Source organism: Cyanistes caeruleus, chromosome Z (genome assembly GCF_971803275.1).
Source record: "Cyanistes caeruleus chromosome Z, bCyaCae1.hap1.1, whole genome shotgun sequence".
In the NCBI taxonomy this organism is placed as follows: Eukaryota; Metazoa; Chordata; class Aves; order Passeriformes; family Paridae; genus Cyanistes; species Cyanistes caeruleus.
In genome coordinates, this window is record NC_141732.1 from 17383506 (window position 1) to 17395658 (window position 12153).

General features: G+C 34.7%; 1 protein-coding gene across 1 annotated transcript in view; it reads left to right on the top strand.

The window, feature by feature from the left end:
• Positions 1-12153, top strand: part of ADGRV1 (adhesion G protein-coupled receptor V1) — a 269547-nt gene that overhangs the window by 79697 nt on the left and 177697 nt on the right. The window contains exons 42-52 of the mRNA XM_086866622.1: positions 739-918; positions 2408-2571; positions 3111-3204; positions 5883-5961; positions 6580-6718; positions 7241-7382; positions 7799-8061; positions 8989-9164; positions 10603-10727; positions 11572-11738; positions 11821-11964. Coding sequence (XP_086722748.1) covers positions 739-918; positions 2408-2571; positions 3111-3204; positions 5883-5961; positions 6580-6718; positions 7241-7382; positions 7799-8061; positions 8989-9164; positions 10603-10727; positions 11572-11738; positions 11821-11964 — 1673 coding nt within the window. The remainder of the gene's footprint in view (positions 1-738; positions 919-2407; positions 2572-3110; positions 3205-5882; positions 5962-6579; positions 6719-7240; positions 7383-7798; positions 8062-8988; positions 9165-10602; positions 10728-11571; positions 11739-11820; positions 11965-12153) is intronic.

Here is a 12153-nt window from a genome sequence, read left to right on the forward strand (position 1 = left end):
CTTCTGTGTATGTATGTACACGTATGATACAGGTGTCATAAAACAAATGGATATTTTTATATTTTTAAACAACTTTTTCTACCATATTGTCTTTCTGATCTGTCTGAATTACAGGAGGTCAGAATATTTTACTCTTTCATTGAAATTATAGTGAGAAAAGAAGCATGAGACCCATCCCTTCTGAAATACCCTTTGTTAAACTGGAATTACTCTCTAAACATCAAACTAACTTGACATGGGTGGTGTTGCTGATAGGTGCCTTGCCAGCTTGCCTTAAAAATTTGTTTACTCTCGTGATCCTTCAGGATAAGCATAAATCAATACAGTTATTCATCAAGGCAACACTTTCAGTAATTTCTTAATGGAATGATTGACATCTTGAATATAAATTTTTATAATGAATTCCTAGAAAAACTTTCTCCTTTTACAATAGAATTTGTTTAGGAAAGTTCATATTTAACATTGTCTCTTCTGGTTTTCCCATTTCTTAGTACAGTCTTGACCTATATACTTTTTATGTGTACTATTTTTGTTGTGATTGAATATTCCTGTGCTTGTTATAGAATGCAATTATGTGTACAATTCACACCATCTGTAAAATTCAGTGAGCATATGTGTTTGGTTTGATTTCATTCTCAGTCTTACTGGCTGTTGTTTGTACATAGACAACAGCAGTAATGTAAGACAAAACTTAATTTACCTAACACTAGTAACTGTAGTCCATTGATTATTTTACAGGTGTTTCTCCTTCTGGTGCTGCTGTTTTGGACAGTCAAGGATATGAAGCGGTTCTGACAGTAGAAGCTAGTGATGAACCACATGGAGTACTGAATTTTGCTTCTCCATCCAGGGTAGTTTTACTTCCAGAGGAAAACAAAACAGTTCAGCTTTTTATTAACAGAGAATTTGGATCTCTAGGTCTGTATAACATCTCCAAAGGAAATTAAATTTTGTTTTCAAAATCATTAGAAAAATGAAAGCTATGACAGGGAGGCTAGAAATTCTGGAAAATCTTGGATATAGTTGATGTTTTCAGAACTTCTAGATGCATTACTGAAGATTTGGAAACTGAGTTGTAGTTAAAACTGAAGCTATAGCCTTTAATTCCACAGCAAGGGATCTGGGAGCTATGACATAGCTAGTTGGATGTTAGGGTTGCACTTTTACGTCCCACACATTTGACTTCAATTGTTAGTCTGTCCAGAAGAAAAAAAAAAACATGAGAAAAGAAACCTATATGGAATTATCATTCCCACATCATCCCCTCTATAAACTATCATATTCTGACAGTTTAAGAATATCCCATGGAAAAAGTTGCATTGATGCCTATGAATTCAGCTTGTGCCTCTCCTAAGAAATCTGTATTTCTTTTCAATTCAATTTTGTTTAAAATCAAATTAATTGGTACTAACTTCAATAATGTGCTGTGCAAATATTTTTTTGGATTTGTTTCCTGACTATTTTGACTTCCACTGAGAACATACATAATCATTTTCTATTTGAATTTTTAAACTATATTGAGACCTCAGTAATAATCTCTCTTATTTTTTCTTATCTGTTTTGAGGTGATCAGTTGAAACAAACATTCAAGATGTGGAGACACTACAGATTTGTAGAGGAATTTAAATGCCATTTTTTTGTTTTCCCATTTGTTTTTTAATGTCAATCAGTACCTAGATTACCTTTTGAACACTACTTAGAAAATTATTAATTTATTCTAAGTATCCATTGTAAATGTAAAATCTCTCAACTGAATTCCATCTTTATTTATAAAAACTAAGATTCTTTTATACCCTATGTTTATTTTGCACAGATTAAATTTCAATTTAATTTTTCATTTTGTCTCCAGGATCACTGTCTTTAAATTTGCAATTTGACTTACTCTGCCAGATTAGTGAGATATATTTTTATTATATATAAAAAAAAAAGTCTAGTTTTTTCTTTAGTAATATATATCAGCATGTCCCCTAATTTTTATCCTCTTTCAACATATATGTCAGTCTTTCTGGGAAGGAAACTAAATTTATAACTCTATTTAGAGCCTTTCTTAGACATCAGTCGTTCCTGAAACACTCTACTTCCCTTGACACCAAACCTGGTATTAATAATACATTAGATGTCCCAGGTATGTAATGTAATATTTGCAGTTCACAGCACCTCAAATATATGAATACATTGGGTCCTAATGCTTTCTGAGTTCTTGCTCTTGGACAAATCATTAAAGGCTGGACTGAAAGAAATAAATCCCATTGCTTTCAGATTAGTGTTTTTATCCTCTGGTTTGTAGTTAAGCTTTTCAGTTTTTCAGCGAGCATTTGGTCTATTTTCTTTGTCTATTCTAGTGAGCATTACATAAGAATTGAAAAAAAAAACCAAAGTTTTTTTTTTTTTGTCACATTTTAAACAGGTGCTATCAATGTTACATATGCCACAGTTCCAGGATTGGTCTCCTTAAGTAATGAGACAGAGGGGACCTTGGCTGAACCAGGAGCTGATTATGTAGCTGTTTCTGACTCAGTGATTTTGGAAGAAGGAGAAACATCAGCTGCCATAAATGTTACTATTCTAGAGGTAAATTCTATATCATTTCACTACGTAGTTACTTGTTTGACAACTGAAAAGGACTATTGAGGAACTTGAATCTTGCAAGCTGTATTACTTGAAGCTATCAATTTTGTTGTAATTTAGAAAGACTGCTTTGGTCTTTAATGGTAAAATTACAGAAAGACAAATAATAACAGAAAACAGTACTACTTACAGTAAAATAAAATTTAACTCTCTCATTAAGACTTTATTTTCTGATATTCAGACCAATGTGATTCATTGCTTGCTACAGACTCTTAATTTATCAGTGGTTGCTATTTCTGCTTTTAAAATTGAGCAGAAATTTATTCATGTCTCATTCACTGTCACCACAGTCTTTTCCATTAAATATAATATCTTTCTTCATAACTAACATTTTATGTAAAAATTTTCCAAGAAAATGGAAACATAAATTAATTCTAGTGTTGCTATGGGGTTAGAGACTTCTAGTGTGTTGCTTTTTTGGCAAATTCTGTGATTTTTTTATTAAAGAAAATGAAAGCATATACTGGATTTGTGTTTTGTAGGATGATGTACCAGAAGTGCAAGAATTCTTCTTGGTTAATTTAACTTCAGTGGAACTTGTTATGAACCATTCAACTTCCTCCCCACCTAGACTTGGTAAAACAACTTACAAACAATTATGTTCAATTTTATTTTTATATCAGTTGAATGCACATTGTATTACTCTGCCATATCATTATTGCACTTACCACTTCCCAAATAAGCCAAAATGAGACAGAGTATTCTGCAAGAAACATTGTAGAACATCAAACATAGTTATGATTACACTGGTTCCTTACTTTTCAAAGCTTGGTAGAAATTATAAGACAATTTTCATAGAGGAGTTATTTAATAATTGTTGGAGAACACAGTTATCTGAAAAGTTGCATAGGCAATGTGTTAATGAGATTTTAATTTCCAGGTAAATATGGAAACAAATATTTACAGAGAATTCCTTCAAATAGTTTCTTCGCTCACTCTTTCAAAAGTATCTTTTTATTACTCTTTATCAGATTTAGGAGTCATGATCTACTGTATTCCTACTCTTCCTACAGAACTTCATTTATTGTTTGCTTATTTAGGTCTTCATTCTACTGCTGAGCTCAGTAGCATAGCTGCCACTGGCTTTAAAGATGGTTGGGTTATCCTGTGGCACCAGTGACTAATTACACTGATTATTTCTAACTTCTTCTATGATTTCTTTTTCCCTTTCTTTGCATGCGTATTGCAGTGACAGAGTTAATTCGTTACAGACTGAAAGGTAACTTGCAAGACTGATTGCTGATGTGTAGATACCGAGCTGTGATTAGTCAAGTCTAAAATTTAAAACATAAGAAGAGTAACATTTACTTACATTATCAGTAAAGTAAAAACACTGATTTACTTTTTTCTGAGTGCAGTATAATCTTACCTTTTGCCATAAGTGGTTAGCAGTCTGAGTCATGATCACTTGATGCTGAGGTACATAGGATGATGAGATAACAGTTTTAATCCATGAGGCAAAAATTTTTCTTCATTATAAAATGTCACAATTAATTCTGTTATCAGACTATATTCTAATTTTGTTTTCCCTTTTTGTGTATTTCCTTTGTTGTGATTGAGAATTCAAATCCTTATTGGTGTAATACATTTGTTTAGGATTTAGGAATGCCATACCCCATAGAAAATCCTTAATGTAATTCTAGGTGTCTAATATCAAAGGTGATAGGTGTTCTGCACATAATACTGACTTTCAGTTAATCATACCTATCTGGAATATATAATAAATTCTGTCCCTGTCTTGTGCATGCAGTATGTGGTGTAGGTCTGGCATGTCAGTGACATACAGTTAAACACATGGAATTTCAGTGACCTTTATTTCTGATCTGAGACTTCATGGATATGGAGCAGAAACAGCAAACATCAGGACAATGAACATGTTTTCTTCATGCTCCTCTTGCTCCATCCCATCATCTAGAAAAGGTGGAAGAAAAGGACCAACTCTAATACAAAAGTGCAAAAAATTACAAAAAGGAAAAATGTTCAATACTTGAGAATGATGAAATAAAAATGAATAAACTTAATGGATAGAAGAAAGACTTAAGATGGGGTAAAATAGCAGGAGGGCATCAGGGGAGGGGAAGGAATTCAGATATGAAATAAGACATCTGATGTTGAAAGCAAAGCATTATAGATCTTGAGTGAGTTGATCAGACTGTGACATGATGAGGGAAAACACCAGTTAGGGAGCTGAAGGGTCTATATGCACTGTATCCCTATGGATTTCTAAAACTTTCTGCTGTCTGTGTAGAGGTGCTACAGCTGCTGCTAATGTTTATTACCATTTCATAGTGTCAGGTTTGGATTCATGGCGGTGATCTTCTATTCAGTTTTATCTGATTCAATAGAAATCGTTCTGATGGATCTAAAATAGTATATTTACTACAGCTTTAGGGGAGTAATTTCTGTAGAAATTGTCAGTCTTCATTTATTTTTCAGTTTTTATTGAAAGTTAATTTACATAAATTGAGATAGTCATGTGATGTTATTTAAACAAAATAAGGCATTATTTTCTCAGAAGAATCAAGTTCTGACTGTCAAGTTCTGGTCCCTGAAATTAGTGGAAGTTAATTGCTGGTATTAATCTATTGCTTAGTATTTTCACAGGGCAATACATGAAATAATCTTACAGAGTTATTGTGAAGACACGTGTTTTTCTGTAGTAATATAATGCTACAATACATAAACTAACTAAAAAGAAATTTTTTTATTCTTTTTTTAATAGGAGAATCTGTGGTGTGTGCCATTAAGATTTATTATCAGGCATTGAAACATGAACATGAAACGATATATACTGGATTTATTTTTTTTTTTTCACTCACTTTCCCTCCTGTGTTCAGAATGGCACAGTCTGTAAAACATTAAATGTCATCATAATAAAAGTATACAATGAATAAGACTTGATGAATTAAGATTTCATGAAAAATCTTGCTTTTGTAATTTTCTAATTTTTCTGTGCTGTGGGTTTTCTTCAATTTTTTTTCTTTTTTCTTTTTTTTTTTTTTTTAATGCATTAAATGTAATGGTGGTAATTTAAGCCACTGTGCTGCAGTTCTAATAGTAAGCTAGTAAGGACAGATTTTCAAGGCTTTCCAAGTATCCTGTCCACTTCATTTTCTCCTCCACATTTTGGAGACAAAAAATTATGTATTTCTTCTACAAAATTAGCAAAGATATGAAGAAATGCTTCTGTAATTCTTGAAAATAATGAAAATTAACTCTATTGTTCTTACATGTCCTTCTCTTTTCCTTTTTAGATGTGGAAGGTTTAGCTTCTCAAATTGTTATTGATGCTAATGATGGAGTAAGAGGAGTAGTTGAATGGGAAAGTACCAAGTAAGTCTTGTCACCTTGAAGAACGTCCTATGGGAGTTAATGATTAGTGTTGCCCAATTATTTTCATTTTCAGTTAACAGTAAAACTCCTATTTACAAAAGGAACAGATGTTTGAGATGACAACACGTCATTCAGTTCAGTGGAACTGGAAAAATAATTCCCACACTAGAAACCAACATTTACAGTATATTTACTCAGAAATGTCATGCTACCATGTATTTATTTTCACTATCATCCTTTGGTATTGTAAACTCCCATCACTCTCTCAAGCCTCCATCCAGTGCCCAAGCCTTTACATCCATGTAAGCATGCACACTGGCATCTCCCACATATTTTCTCTGATTTCCAGGAGCTAGGAAGAAGGCATCCATGCTTGTAGACAGGCTTAATCCCTAATAAGTAGGGGAAAAGGATCCTCTAGTTCAATTTCATTTTGATAAGAAAAACAATATTGTAATGGTTGCATTATACAAGTGGTAATGATGCTTTACTGTAACAGTGCCTTTTTCTTAAAAGGTAGAGGGGATGATTTTAAGTGAAAATATAACAATTATCTACCATCTTATTAAAAGAACATGCTCAGTGAGCACTGAGAATTTGTCTTGGTTTTTGTTTTAGTTTTGAAGTTAATGAATCTCATGGGAATCTGACCATAATGGCATACCGAAACAAAGGATCTTATGGCAATGTGTCTGTGTTTTTTTATGCCCAAAATTTGGAAGCACAGCTGGGTTTGGATTTTAATGTGATCCCAAGGGTAAGAAACAAATTTTAAATGTAGTAGTTTTCATTTCTTCAATTTCCTCAAAAGAACATCTTATTTACTCTGCAGAATGGTCACTAGTACAGCTAGATTTCACAATCTGTTTCAGTTGCTCTGATCATCTAAATAGTGAGATAGATGTAGTCATCTTATTTTAATCTTTCTTTCTTTTTTAGTACTGAAGCATTTTTAAATATAAGACACATTGTAAACTTTCCAACATCTGTTTCAAATACAATTTTGCTTAGACAAGAGCATATAAGATGTAAGTTTCAATATTTTTTGCAACAGAACTTTCAAAATGAATTGCTCTTGCTTGTCCTCACTCTGTACTGTGCTAAACTATTTAACTGTTTTGCTTCTTTTTCAATCAATTTATAAGGAACATAGAAATTACTCCTCTTCTTGCCTGTTCTTTCCTCCCTGTTTAAGGCAACTCTGGTTTACCTTAGTTTAAAATTCCTGTGTGTATTATCAGCTATTGAATATTCAATGCTTTCTGTGTTTCAATGCTAGACTCTTTTCTTTGCTGATGGAGAAAGGAATAAATCTGTTGTTGTTGTGATTTGTGATGATGATATTCCTGAAGGTGTTGAGAAGTTCCAGTTAATTCTAACAAATCCCTCATTTGGCCTGGAATTAGGGGAGAACACAACAGGTAAAACTTAGTTTTGATGTTCTCATTCTTCAGAATTGTCACTTTAATTTCATTCTTCTGAATAATCATGTTTTAGAAAACACCAGTGTGCTCCTATGGTAAACTGTTAAACAAATTTGGAAAGTTCTTAAACATCCCTGTGAAAAATGTAAAACTAACAAAATAATATGCAAAATAAGGAATGAGAAAATGCAAAAGCTGGATGCTTTAATAAGAGAGTCTAGATTCTTCCTTTCTAGGAATCTTCCTAGGTAAAGCAAAATTCTTACATGTTCTGTTAAGTAATATAAAAACATAAAAGCCATATACATATATTAAAGAAATAATGGATTTATGTATTTATTTATTTGTATATGTATATAAATATATTTCACTCTGTTAATTAAAGCATATTTCTATTGTTTATTTCTCAAAAGCCACAATTACTATACTTGCCAATGATGATGGACATGGAGTTTTATCATTCAATAACAGTGATCACTTCTTTCTAAGAGAGCAAACAGCTCTCCATCTGATGGAAAGTGTTGCAGTATTAAATATTATTAGAGAACCTCCTCAGGGAATATTTGGAACAGTGTCTGTTCAATATCTTGTAAGTGAAATTAATTCTTCTGAGCCATCAGTGGATTTGACCCCTTCTCAAGGATACATTGTTCTGGAAGAGGGAGTCAGATTTAAGGTAATATGATAATTATAATGCAAAAAGTGAAGAAGGCTTTTTTAAAAATTATTTGGAAGATTTCAGCAATGTTTGTGTTTTTTCATGTATTATTTTTTTTTCTTTTCCAGTTTAGCAGGTCTGTGAGACTTAGGGAGTAAAAGACTTCTCAGTACAGTCTTTAAACATGATTTATTGCAGAAATAAATAGACATCTAAAATGTTGTAAGCTCATTTTAATTCCTGATTATTTTAGTAATCTGTCATTCCTAAATAATTTTTCTAAGGCAAAGCTACATTTACTACTGAATTTTTACCTCTTTTGTAATGGGGAGAGTGACAGAGAAAACACCTACTTCTTTCTAGACAGTTCTCTGCTGATTTGAGACCACCTTGAGACAATCCTATTCTTATCCATCATGGTGCAGTAGAGGTAATAAAGCTTCAAGAAAAGAGTATTTTAAATATTCCTCTATTGCCTTTTTTTCCTTCTTTGCTCCCAGTACCAGAAGTGTAACTACCCTGTAGCCCATGAGATAGTTCAGTTGACAGCTAAAGTAAAGCAAGCCCAACTTGACTGAGCTTCATTAGGGGATCAGTTAGCTGTATGGGGACTATGAATTACCAAGGAATATGAGGAATAAGCACAAAACAGAAGTATGAAAAAAGGATCAAAACCTGCTACATTTCAGAAGAAAGAGGGGGAAGGAAAAATAAAAAGAAAGTGGATATGGTCACGTTATTGTTGCACTACTGGAGGTCACCAGAGGACCTTTAGAACCCCGACCTGAACATGACTTTCTCTTGCCTTCTCCTGTTTCAAGAGCTGCTGTTGTGCCTCCATGCTATCCAGAGCTGTACAGAGAAAGAATAGAAACTGCAGCATGGGCTGAATAGCATTGTCATTGTTAACTGTCAAGTCTCAGAGCTTTCTATGCTTGTTTTCAGACACTGCATATTTCTGCAATCCTGGATGAAGAACCAGAATTGGATGAGCACTTTATTGTCACCCTGTTCAATCCGACTGGAGGAGCCAGACTAGGCACCAGAGTGCAAACTATGATTACGATATTACAGAACCAGGCTCCACTGGGGCTTTTCAGCATCTACCCAGTTACAAATAGGTACTGAACCCTCATTCAATTAAAAAGAAGGTTTTCATATTCCATAGAGATGGTTTCCCTTTATAAAAAATTAATACTCAAATTGTAAAATTTATGATATTAAAAAGTAGACTATTTGTGAAATACTATTACTGTTGTACAGAAGACCAGAAAAACTTAAAATGGACTATTCACCATTAGAAGCATTGATTTCTCTGTGCATTTTTACTTTCAACAGTACTTCATCGGTCCCCAAACATTTCACTAATAGTAATCAATATTAGGAATTCCCAGTGTCCTGGGAATCAGAAATTTTCTAATTTACCTATTTATTTAAGCTTGTGTAGGATACATCCTCACCCAGGGCTGTTTTTCAAAACCAAATGAGCCATCTTGTACAAGTTCAACAAGTGGCCCCTGGGAATCTCCTGAGGTTTAACAAGACCAAGCAAAGTGCTGCACCTGGGTCAGAGCACCCCAGTGCAGGCTGGGGATGAACAGATCGAGAGCTGCCCTGCCCCAAAGGGTGCTGGTGAGGGGCTGGACATGAGCCAGCCACGGGATCTCCCATCCCAGAAAGCCAAACGTGTCCTGGGCTGCATCCAAAGCCCCGTGGGCAGCAGGGGAGGGCAGGGGGGTCAGACCCTCAGTGCCTTTCTGGTGAGTGTGCTCGTGCAGAGCTGCCTCCAGCCCTGGGGTCCTCAGCACAGGAAGGACATGGAGCTGTTGTGGCAAGACCAGAGGAGGCCACTCAGTTCATCAGAGGGATGGAGAACCTCTGCTCTGAGGAAATGCTGAGAGAATTGGGATTGTTCAGCCAGGAGAACAGGCGACTTTGGGCTGATCCCATTGCAGCTTTGCAGCACCTAAAGGAAACCTGTCCAAAAGTTGGAGAGGGACTTTTGGCAAGGGCATGTAGTGACAAGACATGAAGGAATGGCTTAAAGCTGAAAGACAGCAGGTTTAGATTAGATATCAGGAAGAAATTCCTTACTATGAGAGTAGTGAGGCTCTGGGAAGAGAAGGTTGTGGATTCCACATCCCTGGAGACTCAATTTCAATGGAGCTCTGAGCAACTTGGTAAGTGGAGGATGTCCCTGCTTATGTCAAGAGCATTGGAACAAGATGATTTTTAAGGCTCTTTGCAACCCAAACCATTCTATGATCATATGAGTCTATGATATTGAGTGATATTTTCAGAAATAATTCAGCTTTACCCATATAGTTAGTGTGTTGAATTTCAGGCTAATTTAAGATTTTTTTGAATTTCCCATGGTTTTGTCAAAGTATTGTGTGAAGAAACATCAGGAAACCTTAATTAGTATTAGTCCATCACAGAACAAACCCAGTATTTTCTTTTAATTGCATTTTCTGTGCTGAAAGAGTACAGTAAGAATCCTATTTTTATACTATAAAAATAATATTTCTTAAAATTTATTTTCACAATTCTCAAATTTAGGACAAATATCTTCTCAGTTGAAGAAGCGAACACTACAATTTATCTGAAAGTTTCACGGAGTAATGGGCTCAACGTGTCTGTGAGTGTTGAGTGGGAGACGTTGTCGGATACTGCATTTGGCATCAGTACGTTCACTTTATTGAGATCATCTGTTGCTGTTTTCAGAGTGGAGATAGCTACAGAGTAACCAAATATACAGGAGATATATCTTTGAAATGAGAATTCACCTGTAATACTTTTGTGATATCAAAATTCATTAGAGAAAAGATCTTGGCTGCTTAAGAGTCAGCTTGTCATCCACCACTGCTGCCAGAGTTTCAACAATCTCTATGGCTCTTCATGTTGCTTATACATTTTCACAAGACCTTTGATTTATAAAACTTGTTCTTTACTACCTGTAGTTCTGGACTTTTCTAATATTATATAAAAGACACCCTTTTCTCTATGTGTTGAATGAATAGGCAGTCTAAGAATCTTAGTGCCATGTCTACTTCTTGTGATGACAGAGAATGAGGATAAATACCTTTTTAGTTTTTTTTGTCACTTTTTTATTTCTTCCTATCTAGTTAATTTTCTCAAATTCCAAACTGAGTCACTCTGAATCACACTTAAGTTGCCTATGCATCTCCCATATGTAATAGTAATATATGAGAAATTAATTTTTTGTTTAACTCCCAGTACAACCTCAGTGCTGTACCATTTCCATGTATTTACGTGCACTTATTCTAACTATTTAGAGACAACTCAGAATGTAGTTTAGGCATTTAGAGCATGACGCTAAGAATGTCAAGATTGTGGGTTTGACCATTGTATGAGCATTCACTTAAGAGCTGGACATGATAATCCTTGTGGATCCCTTTCAACTCAGAATATTCTGTGATTTCTAATACTAGATTTGGTTTTAGCAAATAAATAATGAAAATGGTGCTGTAAAAGACCTTTAAGATAAATACTTTTTTTCTATTGCAGGGGGTAGTATCAATGTTCTGTCTGTTTTGCAAAGCTTTGTGGAAGAGTCGGCAGTTAGCTGGTGTTTCTTTCCATCGGACGAATTCCTGTATGGTGTGCTGTTGCGTTCGCCTCCAGCTGTGTTTTCTACTCTCTACCAGTGGAAAGGAGTTTTTGTTGCCATTGAGGTAAATGCCTGCTTACAGACACCAACCATGCTTCTTAATAAAACCTTGACATTTCAATTCTGCATTTTTGTTCCTCTCTCAGAATTTCACTATGTGGAATCCTAAAAGCTGTGTGTCTTTCCAAATCCATGCCTCTCCCTACCTTGTGATTACTCATGGAGGAAGCAGTCGTGGAGCTTCCAACAGCAGTGTGTATGCATTCATGCCTGGACGCAAACTATTGAAGGTAAATCTGTGTTACTTACAAAACCATTAAATAATAGGGTTAGAAAGGACTTTGTGAGGCCCTTCTGTCTAGCCATGTCTTGTTTCGGGAAACAAATGTTTTGGTGAAAAAGCTCTGTTCTCAGCTAGTTTGGCAACTGAGCACTCTGCATGAGTCCGTGATGTTAGTTACTGTCCTTGTTTAGGCCAG